The sequence below is a fragment of the Nelumbo lutea genome, chromosome 4 (genome assembly GCF_056320005.1).
Source record: "Nelumbo lutea isolate HS-2025 chromosome 4, American lotus-T2T, whole genome shotgun sequence".
NCBI classification, from domain to species: Eukaryota; Viridiplantae; Streptophyta; class Magnoliopsida; order Proteales; family Nelumbonaceae; genus Nelumbo; species Nelumbo lutea.
Window position 1 is genome coordinate 48,924,604 of NC_142687.1, and position 13,618 is coordinate 48,938,221.

Here is a 13,618-nt window from a genome sequence, read left to right on the forward strand (position 1 = left end):
AGGACTTACCTCGGCCTAGTATTCTCGGAGGGACAGAGGAGGTCGCTCCCGTCTTAGAAGCAGAGCCGAACTGGATCGATCCACTCGCGAGCTTCCTGATAGACGGAACCCTCCCTGCAGAACGCAAGGCGGCCAAGAGGGTGCAGCGCCAGGCGGCCAAATACGTCATAATAGACGAACGGTTATACCGACGGTCATACACGCTCCCTATTTGCGGTGCCTGCGACCTTCCGAAGCCAACTTCGTACTCCGTGACACTCATGAAGGCCTATGCGGCAGACACTTGGGGGGCAGAGCACTCGCCCAAAAGGCACTTCGACAAGGATACCACTGGCCAACGATGAAGGCAGAAGCTGTCGAGCTCGTCAGAAAATGCGACAAGTGTCAAAAGCACGCTAACATCCACCATCAACCTGCCTCCGACCTCAAATACCTCGTCAGCCCGTGGCCCTTTGCACAATGGGGCATCGACCTCCTAGGGCCATTCCCACCAGCAACAGGCGGAAGAAAATTCTTAGTTGTTGCGGTAGATTATTGTACAAAGTGGATAGAAGACGAACCTCTGGCAACTGTTACGGCTCGAAACATACAGAACTTCTTTTGGAAGAACATAGTATGTCGGTTCAGGTTACCTCGGGTTCTAATCTCCGACAACGGCAAACAGTTCGAGGATATCAAGTTCCAAGAGTGGTGCCAGAACATGGGGATTCGGCAAAATTTCACGTCAGTCGCGCATCCGCAGGCAAACGGACAGACGGAAGTAATGAACAGAGCCATCCTGCGCGGACTAAAAGCACGTCTGGATCGAGCTAAGGGATTGTGGGCCAAAGAGCTACCAAGTGTCTTATGGGCTCACCGAACGACCGAAAAAGCAACCACGGGAGAAACCCCCTTCAACCTCACCTACGGCACTGAAGCAGTGATCCCGGCGGAAATCGAAATACCAACGTTGCGATTAGAAACATACGACGATCGGACGAACGGAGACGAGTTACACACCAATCTCGACCTACTGGACGAGGTAAGGGACCTCGCGCACATCCGAACAGCGGCATACCAGCAGCAGGTAGCTCGCTACTACAATCGCAGAGTAAAGCAACGAAGCTTCCAAGTCGGCGACCTGGTCCTCCGTAAGATTATGGTGCCCGAACCCAGCATCGGCAAGCTTGGACCTAATTGAGAAGGGCCCTATAAAGTAAAAACAGCGCTCGGGGGCGCATACGAACTCGAAACCTTGGAAGGCAAACGAGTACCCCGAACGTGGAACATCGTGAACTTGAGGCGATACTACCTATAAACCACCTAGCGAAGTGAACGAAATCAGGCCCTATGTGCCACAAGGCAAGCCGAGGAACTTCGGCGTAGACAGCACATTATCAGCTCAGCAAAAAATCAGTTCGCGGCATAAAAGACCACGGAAATTTAAAAACCCGGCAAAGAAACAGCTCGGGGAAGATGAGCAAGGGGAAAAAGACACTCCATTGCAAGAAACAGTACATTGGCAAAAAAAAAAAAAAAAAAATTTACATGCCCGGAGCCACTTCTTCGCCATCGCAAGGCACTTCAACAACACCCGAAGGCCCTGCCTCTCCTTTAGAGTCCGGCTCGCCATCGGCAACATTGGCCATCTCCTGAGTTATACGCGAAGTGGTTATGGCACTCACATCGAGGTCGGGGTATGTATTCCGGATCATCCACCGGCTCAACTTGAACCCCCTCCTGTAAGAGTCCACCATCAGATCATCAAAACGCGGGGAGGCAATGCAGTCTTCAACTGCCTTCTTCTTGGCGTCTTCAATGCCTTGGGAAAAATTCTGTGTTCTCTCCCTAATGTCCTCCTGAAGATACTCGACTTGATGCTGCAAATCCAACTTCAAGTCCGCCATATGCTTGACAACTACCCCCATGGCCTCGGCGTCACGCTAAGACCTCGCCTGTCTGGCCATCGCGACGCGAGCAGCCTCTTCAGCAGCATAAGCAGCCGCCTCAGCAGCCCGGGTATTTGCCTCTGCAGCACGGAAGGCTTCTTCAGCAACATGAGCGGCAGCCTCAGCAGCTCGCGCCTGTCGCGAGCTCCTCTCCACTTGGGCCGCCAAGGCATGAATCGAAGAATTCACCTACCAAAAGAAACAAGTGAGCAAAATGACAGCAAAAGCAACAGAATTAAAAAGGAAGACAGAATCTAACTTACCACCATGGCATGGGTTACGGCGCGGCAAGCGACCTGATTCAAGGGAAGATCGGTCCACGCCGCGACCTCCTCGGGGAAAGTAGCGTCCCTACTCTTCTGAAGAGCGTAGTTCGGCGTCAACACGCTCCTAAACTCCCCTTGAGCTCCCGAGCCTGAGGGCCCAGCCCGTGTATGAGCAGACCCGGAGTGAGCAGGAGCACTTGAGTACGCAGGAGTGCCCGTATGAGTGGTTTCAGCGTAAGGCGCCCCGGCAGTCTCATGCACCGGTGGAGTCACTTCGGGCTCCCTGGGCAGATCCTCTGGCGTATGGTCTGGGGCTTGGGGCTCCTCATCCAGGGGCAGCTCGTTACGAGTTCGCTTGGCGACCCGCTTCCTCCTCTTTATACCTTGGAACAAACGCCCCCCACGAGTTCTCTCCGCATCCATCACACCTACAGAAACGAGTTCGACATCAAAAAAAAAAAAAAGAAGAGAACAAAGCAAGCAAGAAACCGCATAGCCAGAAACCTACCCGAACTCAGGCCGGCTGCAATAAGCTTGGCCTCCGTTAAGTAGTGGTGGCACTTTAAGCCTTGCCGTGCCCATTGCCGGAGACCCTTCACCGTCTCTTTATCAAGAGTTACGCCCAAATCGGGAGCGGCCTCACCCCACCCGGTCTGAAAGGGCTATCCTTGTGCACTTCGCACGCCAAAGTAGTCCCGCTTCCAAGCCGAGACCTTATTAGGAAGATCGTGCAGAAGCTTGAAACCCTGACGAGGAGAAAGGTAATACGCCCGTCTCCCCCATGGAAGAGAACCCGCCTGTCTCTTGAGCATCAAGATAGAGGAGAATATCTCTAAGTCTAAGGGAAAGTTCTGCTCGCAAAAAAGGGAAATTGTCCCCACCAGGTTCCGAATAGAGTTCGGATGAAGCCGGCCAATGGTGACACCGAAGTGGTTTATGACTTCGACGAGAAGGGGATGGAAAGGAAGTTGCAACCCTACAGCAAGCTGCTCTCGAAAAATCACGATCTCGTCGGGACCGTGTTCCCAAGGAAAGCTACCCGAAGGAATAAAATGTGTACCCCCCAGGAAGATTGTAAGACAAAAGTATGGATTGAAGCCCCTCAGGCGTCATGGTCAAAGGGCCAAACCGGTCTAGCATCCGACCTCGGCGGGAGGTAGACGCCAAACTGCCTGAAGCGACTCGACCTACTGGTTCGTAGTCCTCAAACTCCACCTCAGGATCACTGAGGCAGTCTGGGGACACGGCTCGATTGGTGGAACCTACATCGGCCCTACTCGAAGAATCGTCTGAGCTATCAAAGCTAGACATTGGGGAAAAGACGAATTCAAGAAAGTACTCACCGTAAGGTTTGAAGAAATACCAAAGAAACGTGAACTGTATAACCAGCCTTGACGCAAGCTGGAAAAGACTTGGACGCGAGCTGAAGGGTTGGACGCGAACTCAGTAGACAAACCGCAGAAGTGACAACAACCAGGGTCCCCCACTATTTATATCCACAGTAACCAAGAATCGACCGTGCAGACCGAAGACGATCCGACGGCCCACGTTCTTACCGACCGCACAACCCTTAAGGTCGAGACGTGACTGGCGCACGTCTTTCCGTAAAAAAAGCGAAACGTCAGCGCGCCTTTTTGAAACTGACGTCGCTTCGACACGCGTCTTTTCGAAACTGATGCGCCGCACGTCTCCCTGACAGTCGACCGCGCACGTACAGCAGTGGCGTGCCTTTTTGAAATGACCCGCTGTCACGTCCCAGCGGCGCGAATTGGTTTGAAATTTAAAACGCGCGGTCACAACCACCAACGTTCTTGAGTAAGCACATTTCCAGCCTTCTCGGAAACCGAAAGAACCCTAGCAAAAGTGTCTCGTACAGTGAAGGTTTGAAGGACGGGACAAATCCACCAGCTACCTCGCGAAAACTCCCCGCACCATGGCAAGACCCTCGGCGCAAGGAGTGGGGGGCAATTGATGAAGGAAGATTTGGCCCGACCTCTCTATTATGTGACACGTGGCAGAAACGACAGCTCGGCAAAAGGGGCCAAGCCTAGGCGGGAACAAGGGGACACACTTCGCCGAACTGCCACCTTGTAACAGCTCGGGATAGACTTCGCCGAACTGACCCACCTTGTAACAACTCGGGATAGACTTCGCCGAACTGCCACCTTGTAGCAGCTCGGGATACACTTCGCCGAACTGACCCACCTTGTAACAGCTCGGGATAGACTTCGCCGAACTACCTTGTAACAGCTCGGGATACACTTCGCCGAACTGACCCACCTTGTAACAGCTCGAGATACACTTGGCCGAACTGACCCACCTTGTAACAATTCGGGATACCTCCGAGCTCAAGACCGCCTCGCTCAGCACTTCGCATCATCTTCTGGGCACCAAAGCCAAACAAGTCGTACCATGCCTGACACTAGGGAAGTCCGTGCCCGAGGGCGCCACGCCTGACTGACTTGGGATCTGACGTTTGGCAGCAGCACTCTAAACGGCCACCTGCCACCGCCACTGACACCGCCATCTCCAGTTAGACGGTTAGGCAGTGACGGTTCTGTCTCAACAGAAAGGACGACGGCCGAATTGACAAGCGCAAGGGTAATCATACCCGATCTGACAAGGGCCTCGGGACGAGTACACGAAGTGACTATAAGAGCCCCCTGCCCCCCGACAACGGAGGTATGCAAAAACTTTGCGCTATCTGGTATTACCTTGCTTTTGAAGGATTCTAACTTGAGCTTCGGAGCCTCTACACCGGGTTCCCCCCGGAGCTTTCCCATCTCCTCCATTTCAGGTTCCCTGCTACCCCGTTCGGAAGCAAGGCAGCGGGCAGCTAAGACCAGCCAGATCGCGCTCCATCAGAAATCATACTTTTCAGAATTTTTTACCCAACGGTTTTGAAAGCAAAAATACGAAAGTAAAAGTATTTTATGTACTTTGTATTTTGGTATTTTTAAAAGTACAAAAAGTAGAAGTCTATCCAAACAGCGCCTAAATTATTTGGATGTTTTATTTTTGTCTTTATGATTATAGGGTTATTTTTGCATTTAATTTATTTTTACCAAAACAGGGCAAATTTGTCATTTACTAATCCTGTACAGTACAATATAAAAGCAATAGAAGCAGTAAATGGGGTGCATAGTCTTTTCCTCTCTCTCTCTCTCTCTCTCCTGCTTGCAGCTACATATTTTTTTATTTTCTTACTGCATTTACGGGACTGTTTTCAAGTAAATCCTGGGGGTGCCTCGGGATTTCTTTCTCTGGGATTACAAATTAAGTATGCCTAATACATGGCAACAACCCTTATTTCACACAACAAAGATGATTTTTTTTTTCAATTTAATGAAGTCCCAAACTGGTTCTGAGTACCAAGATGACAGTAACAAACAGGTCAAAATACGGCATATTGGCAGGTGATATAAAAAAAATTATAAATCAGACACAAATGAAAGATGGTGCCTTACAAATGGGCAATGATGATCCATGTCCAGTATGCACATTCCACATGAACGACAATGATGGGCTCGTGGTGATTTTGGCTTTGAACAATACAGACAAAAGGTGTAATTCTCAAGGCCAGCTTTCCCCACAACTGGATAGCTACCCCAGAGTATGCTTGGTGGAGTGCCAGCACAGCAAAATGCTGCAAGGCAGAAGCTAGAAACTGTACTTATAGCCAAGATCACTGTTATGATAGAATGAGAAACCCCACAGAAATAGCTGATAGAAAAAACAACTGGATAAACTGCCCATACTCCACCACCTGCAATTTTTTGGATAGAAGCATGAGAGACATAGAATTTATAGCAATTAAAAACTGCAAAAGAGGAACTAATCCAATTTGGACACTGGCCTACATGCTATGGCTGGAAAAATGAATGCCTTTGGATATCAGAGCTCCAATATCTCCATATAAGAAACATCAAATTATAAATTTAAATCAAGGTGAATACCCAACATTGGTTTTACATATCTGGGGTCTTGAGTACACCAAAAAACGATCTAACCTTTGACCTTATTTTGCACAAAGTAGCTACTCTCAGACTCAAAATCCACATTCTCACACTTCGTCAGCCCAAGATTTAACCATTACACAAAGTAATGGTCCTTAGATTACAGATTTGCAGTACTATAAAAGGAAAGAAGGGGAGAGAAATTATGAAACACAAGAAATTAACAGAATATTTACAATACTCAATCAGCAACTTTCTCTCCAATAGGAACTAAACCATTCAGGTTGTACATATATGGTACACTCAGATAATCATGTTTTTGAGTGACCCTGCATGTGCAGGGGTGACCAGGTTTCAAATCTTAGAAACAGCCTCTCTGTATGTGCAGGAGGGTGAGGGGGGTAAGGCTGCGTACATGTGTCCATCCCCAAACCCCGCAATGGCGGGAGCCTTGTGCACTGGGCTGCCCATTTTTTAGATAATCAGGTTTCTCAGGTACAACACAGGACATTGAGCAATATGTACATTAACCATGAACAGGGAGATGGGGAGAAAAAACTACATTACGAGATTGGCCTTGTCTAAACTCTACTTATGTACTATGAAATGTTTTTACATATCAGATATACTATATAAAGCGGATACTTTCCTAGGGTTTTGTGCAGGTTATAAAAGTTAAATCCAAATTCCATGCATCATATATGGGTTCATACTTACTTGCACAAATTCTCTTACACTTGTAAATTTATATATGTTGAAAATTTAATAAAATTTGGCAAAACTTTTTTTTATCAGCAAAAACAGAGAAAACTTTATTGATATAGAAGAAATTTGCAATGGAGAGCAGCCTCAGCTACCCTTGTAACAATAAACAGAAAAACAAACCCAGATTTTAGCTATTGAATTACAACCATGCCCAGAAAGTCTGTTCTCTTCTAACCCCTTGTTTTGCTAATTGATCTGCTAAATTGTTAGCCGACCTTGAAACCCACCAGATTGATATTTGCATATCTTTGGACAGACTTCTGAATTTTTTTATCTCATTTCTGAACCACCAAGGACTCTTTTCCTCTCCTCTCGACCAGCTTAGGAGCACTTTAGAGTCCCCTTAGATTATCAAATTCTGAATTCCGAACTCCATTGCTTTTTGTAAGCCATACAGAACTGCCTCCAGCTCAGCTCTTATGGAATTCCCTTCTCCAATTGGTCCCAAGGATAACCCCAAGATTTCTCCCTTACCATTTCTTAACACTCCTATTCCAGAAGGGTCTAGATTACCAACACTGCTCCCGTCAACATTCAACTTGAGGAAATCAGGTGTTGGTGGATCCCACTGTTGCAAAGCAGTAATATTGGCATGCTTTCAGACTTGGGTATATCTTGGGACTTTGGCTTCAGAAGGGGGCTAAGGGAAAACGAATGTGAGTCCCTATTGCTTTTGTTATCAACCCTCGAGAAGGTCTACTTAGACTAAACTACAGATGATAGTAGGGTTTGGTCTCCAACTCCTGATGGGTTATTCTCTTGTGCCTCCTTCAGTTTGCTCACTCACTCTAACCCTTTGGGGGTGAACTTCCCTGTGAAAGAAATCTGGTGTAAACCGATCCCTCCTAAAGTACAAGCTTTATGTTGGGAAGTCTTCCTAGGGAAGGTGGTAAACACTTGTGATGTGCTACAGAAAAGAAGGTCAAACAAATGCCTATCCCCTCATGTGTGTGTCCTTTGTAAGGATTATGGTGAAACCCTACCCCATTTACTATTATCCTACTCTTTTGTTTCTTGTATTTGAGATTTTGTTTGTTCTCTCTTTGGATGCAGATGGGCTCCCCCACAGGATGTGGTAAGTCTATTCAGCCCCTCCTTCATGAGGCAGCAGAAGAAAAGAGGAAAGTGCTTATGGAAGGCAGCAAGAGCTGCTGTGTAATGGACTATATGGGAGGAAAGAAACCAAAGACTCTTCTCGGAAAAAAGTAAAACAAAGGAGGAACACATTGGGTGATGACCATGGAACTATTCAAAGACTTCTCAATGAATGACATTCTAAGAAACTGGACTGAAGTAGCACAAACAGGCGTACCCAAAGAAGATGTGAGAGAGGAATGGAAGCCACCTGCAATGAACAAATTAAAACTAAACTTTGATGGGAGTTCCCTTGGTAACCTGGGAAGGGCAGGCATAGGGGGTGTGATAAGAAACCATCTAGGTGAAATTGTGGCACTCTTCTCAGGACCAGTTGTGGCACTCTTCTCGGGACCAATAGGTATTGGTGACTCAATACAGGCTGAATCTCTGGCTCTACTTCAAGGCTTAAAGATGGCTGAGCAGATTGAAACAACAGAATTAGAAATAGGAGACTCACTACTGGTCATCTCTTGGGCTAAACACATCACATCAGCACCTTGGAAGCTCAAATTTATCTACATTGAAACTGACACAATTGCAAAGAGATTCAACTTTCAGTTTGCTTGGGTGAGAAGGACTGCAAATGGGTTGGCAGATACCCTAGCAAAACAGGGGGCAAATAGACCAACCTTGTACTGGGCTGAACTATAAATGTTTTGTGTCTGTAGACTGGGTTATAGATTGGGTTAAAGCATTATTGCAACCTATATCTATTGTAATTCAATATTTCTCTGTTATTAATAAAAGTCTTTTTTGCTGAAAAAAAAAAAAGAGCAGACTAGTGGTGTCACCATGTCAATTAGGCTTACAATAAGAATCTATAGTTTAGGCTCCGATCTTGAAGAGGATGACATTGTAGAGACCTTCCCAATCTCAATTCTCTTTTCGGCTCTATCTTCTTTTTTAATTTTCCACAAGATGGTCCTTGGTGAACAGAAGTCGTGGCAGCATAAAATTTTCAATCCACTCAGTTGCTGAGCTCCAAAACACAATCCCATTGCCATCATTTTCCTTTCTAAAGTTGCTGCTACTCGACCTTACAGACAGCACCCTCATCGTGGTCATCACAACCATCCACAATAACCCTTTGTTTGGGTAGATCATCACCGTTTCTTCCCCAAAACCCTAGTCAACAGAGAAACCCTTCCTTTGAGTAGATCATTGCTTGTGTTTAAGGGCTTCAGGTCCTAGACAAGCAATCTTTCTCGACCTCAGGCCTTTCTTAAGATCAAGAGCTATTTTCCACACTTCTTCCCCAACAAATTCCCCCCTTAGACCTTCAGATCCTATAGTCACCACTATGTCCTCGGGCTTACAATAAGCATAAGAAGAAGGTCCATCAGCAGCTAAGAAATTAATTGGTGCCATGTAAAAAGGGGAAATTTTTTTTCAAGAGTAATAAAAGAAATTTTATTAAAAGAAAAAAAGATACAAGGTAAGAAAAAAGGGAAGATTTCACAACTGACAGGCATTACCAAAGGAGGCACTATCTGTGCTTTCAAATTGTTATCAGCTGCCGAAACGCATGAATAGCCACTTGTAGTAGTAACTTGGTAAGTTACCAATCCAATGGCCTAAATGGTGAATATTTTGAACTATTAAACCAAATAGTCAAATAGTTGAACAGCCACTCAGAGCTAAAAATAGTTTGATCTATGGATTGGGTTTTAAAACAACGGTACCCTTATCCACGTACATAATTTTAGACAATTGAGAGTTGAATCCTCATTTCCTAAATCTGTGCTTGTGTAATTATCCTGTAAACTGAGAAGCTGAACTCGAAGTAGTAAAGATGAGGATGAACTTCTTAGATGCAAAGAATGTCGAACTGTGTTGGCAGTCGACCAGGCCTTTATTTAAATATAAGTGAAGTACAAAGTACAATAAAATTACTGGTATACCCCTGATTAGTAATGGGACAACCAGAAGACTTAAAACATAAACAGGATTAGGCCCATTAGCAAAGGCCCAGTTACAAGATAAAATTAACATAAGAATGGGCTAATAGGAGACCCTATCATCCGAACACACTCTAGCATTCTAACACTCCCCCTCAAGCTAAACATGGATATCAATCATGTTCAGCTTGCCAAGTATGTCCTTGAACTTTGCAGTTGCCAGCCCTTTTGTTAATACATCTGCAATCTGCATTTCTGATGGAGTATAAGGCACACAGAGTTCCCCTGAAACAAGTCTCTCTCTGACAAAGTGTCGATCAATTTCAATATGTTTTGTCCTGTCATGTTGCACGGGATTGTTGGCAATGTTGATAGCTGCTTTATTATCACAATACAACTTGAGAGGACCTTCAGTCATGATACCAAGCTCATTAAGGAGAGTTCTGAGCCATAAGAGTTCAGCCACCCCATGTGCCATAGCTCGGTATTCAGCTTCTGCACTTGATCTAGCCACAACATTCTGCTTCTTACTGCGCCATGTAACTAGGTTTCCTCCCAAGAATGTACAGTAACCTGAGGTTGATTTTTTGTCTCCAACAGACCCAGCCCAATTAGCATCAGTGTAGGCTTCAATTTCAAGTCTACTGTTCTTCTTGAATAGAATTCCTTTCCCTGGGCAAGTTTTCAAGTATTTGAGATATCTTTCCACTGCTCTCATATGAGGAGTCTTTGGTGAGTGCATGAATTGACTGACAACATGCACTGCATAGGCAATGTCTGGCCTAGTGAGGGATAAGTATATCAGTTTTCCTACCAATTTTTGGTACCTTTCCTTATCACAGTATTCATCACCCATTGATTCTTGTAATCCATGGTTCGGTTCTATTGGTGTGTCTGCTGGCCTACACCCCATCATGCCTGTTTCTTCTAGGAGATCTAGCACATATTTTCGTTGACATATGTAGATTCCTTCTCTTGATCTAGCAACTTCAATCCCGAGAAAATATCTCAGATTTCCCAGGTCCTTGATCTCAAATTCTAAAGCTAAGAACTCCTTCAGCCTCTTCATCTCTTTCACATCATTTCCAGTAATCACCATATCATCCACATAAACAATGAGAACTGTAAGTTTTCCATCTTGCCTCCTTGTAAACAATGTATGATCCGCACTGCTCTGAGTGTACCCCACTTTTTTCATGGCTGTACAAAGTCTCTCAAACCATGCCCGGGGAGATTGCTTCAAGCCATACAAAGCTTTCCTTAATTTACACACCTTCTTTCCAACATTATATCCAGGTGGGGGTTCCATGAATACCTCTTCATGTAGATCACCATTTAGGAAAGCATTCTTCACATCCAGCTGATGAAGTTCCCAAGAGAATTTTGTAGCTAATGACAGTAGAACCCTGATTGTGTTGAGTTTTGCTACCGGGGCAAAGGTTTCCTTGTAGTCAATTCATTCCTTTTGTGTAAATCCCTTTGCCACAAGTCTGGCCTTGTATCTTTCAATTGACTCGTCTTCCCTGTGCTTTACTGTGAATACCCACTTGCACCCAACAGTGCCTTTCCCTTCTGGTAGGTCCACCAATTCCCACGTTCTTGCTTTCATTAGGGCTTTCATTTCTACATTCATGGCTTCTTTCCATCTTGGATCAGATACCGCCTCCGAATATGTGGAAGGGACACATATAGAGGAAAGAGCAGACACAAAGGAATGATAGGCAGGTGATAAATGTGAGTAAGAGACATAATCAGCTATGGAATGCCGAGTGGTATAAGAACGAACAGGTTTACGGAGAGCAATAGGAAGATCCAAATCTGAATTGAGAGAGTCAGAAATACCTTGGATTGCAGAGACAGATTGATCTGAGTCCAACTGGTTGCAATCATGAGGCTGAGGGCCCTTCTTCCTTCTACTGTATGTGAGTATCTCTTTCTCTTGCCTGTTGGAGTCATCAGAAGCATCAGCTGAAGCTGGAGTCTCACTAGGTTGACCCGGAATGTTACAGCTAGGTGATGAAGGGGGAGTGGAAGGAGATGAAAGGGGAACAAAAAAGAAGGGAAACTGAGAATCCTCTTCCAATCCACTGGTCTCCCCTTGAAGAGGATTCTGGGATGACTGGAAATATGGCTGAGACTCAAAAAAAAACTACATCTCTGGTGACAATTTTTTCTTGGAGACAGGATCATAACACTTATACCCCTTTTGTGTAGGAGAGTACCCCAAAAATATTCCCTTTGTAGCCTTAGGATCCAGCTTGGTTTTCTTTGGATCCTTCACATGTATGAAGCATGTACATCCAAAAACCCGTGGGGGAAGAGGAAAATCTGGTAGAGTGGGACATAACACAGAGAAGGGGGTCTTCATACTCAATACCTTAGATGGCATCCGATTTATCAGGTATGATGCAGTGAGAACAGCTTGAGACCAATATTGCTTGGGCACATTGTGCTGGAAAAGTAAAGCTCGAGTTGTTTCCATTAGGTGCCTGCTCCTGCACTCAGCAAATCCATTTTGCTGAGGGGTGTAAGCACATGATGACTAATGTAACATGCCTTCGTCTTCCATGAATGAGTTCAGGGATCTTTCAAAGTATTCAGCTGCATTGTCTGAACGGAATTGTTTAATCTTCTTCCCGAATTGTGTTTCAATCATCTTGCAAAACATCATAGTTATCCGTGGAACTTCTTCACATCCTTTTAACAGATAAATCCAAGTGCACCGAGAATAATGGTCAATAAAACTGATAAAATAACGGAAGCCATCAATGGAAACAATGGGTGAAGGACCCCAAACATCATAATGGAGCAAATCAAAAGAGGCTTGTATTTCATTACTAGAAATTGGATACATTGATCTGCACTGTTTTGACATTTGACACACATCACAAACTAAACTTTGACTCGGAATTCCCTTACATAAATTGGGAAACAACATAGCTAAAGAAGAAAAGGACAAGTGACCTAGCCTAGCATGCCACAAGTGCAGCCTAGCTCTTGACTCCACACTTTCTAGACTAGTAGTAGCAGAAGCTTGCAGTGCTGAGTTGACATCCGCATCAAAATAGTAGAGGCCCTCATACTCACGACCACTCCCAATCGTTCTCCTCGTCAATCTGTCCTGGAAGACACAGTGAGAGGGAAAAAAAGTTATACTACAGTTCAAGTTTCTTGTAAGCTTTGAAACAGACAACAGATTTGATGTAAGACTAGGAACATGTAAGACTGATTTAAGAGAGAGATCATTGCTTAGGTCAACCACTCCCTTTCCCGAGATGGTGGAGAGCGACCCATCAGCTACTCTCATCTTATCCTGGCCAGACAACAAATGATATGAGGAGAATAATGAGGACATGTGTGTCATATGGTCAGTGGCCCCTGAGTCAATCACCCACGAGCTAGAATTAATGGAACTAGTTGCACTAAATGCAGAGGTTGTACCTGATTTGACAAGAGAGGTGGAAGCTAAAGGATTGTTCTTCAGACGGGCAAATGTCCGGCTGAGAACCACTACCTCACTAGCTGTAAAGCCCAAGGTACTTGGTCCGGCAGAATCAGCAACCTGCTTTGTGGTGGAGGAAGATACTGGCTGAGTACTCTGTGAGATGTCACTACTGCTGTTGGTGGCAAGATTCCCACTTGCCATATGACCCTTATGTTGCATTTTG

At 45.3% G+C, this 13,618-nt stretch overlaps 1 protein-coding gene across 1 annotated transcript in view; it reads right to left on the minus strand.

Moving 5' to 3' along the window:
* Positions 1-13,618, minus strand: part of LOC148855657 (DHHC-type zinc finger family protein) — a 73,443-nt gene that overhangs the window by 32,575 nt on the left and 27,250 nt on the right. The window contains exon 3 of the mRNA XM_088982036.1: positions 5,662-5,960. Within this exon, the coding sequence (XP_088838162.1) occupies positions 5,662-5,960 (299 nt within the window). The remainder of the gene's footprint in view (positions 1-5,661; positions 5,961-13,618) is intronic.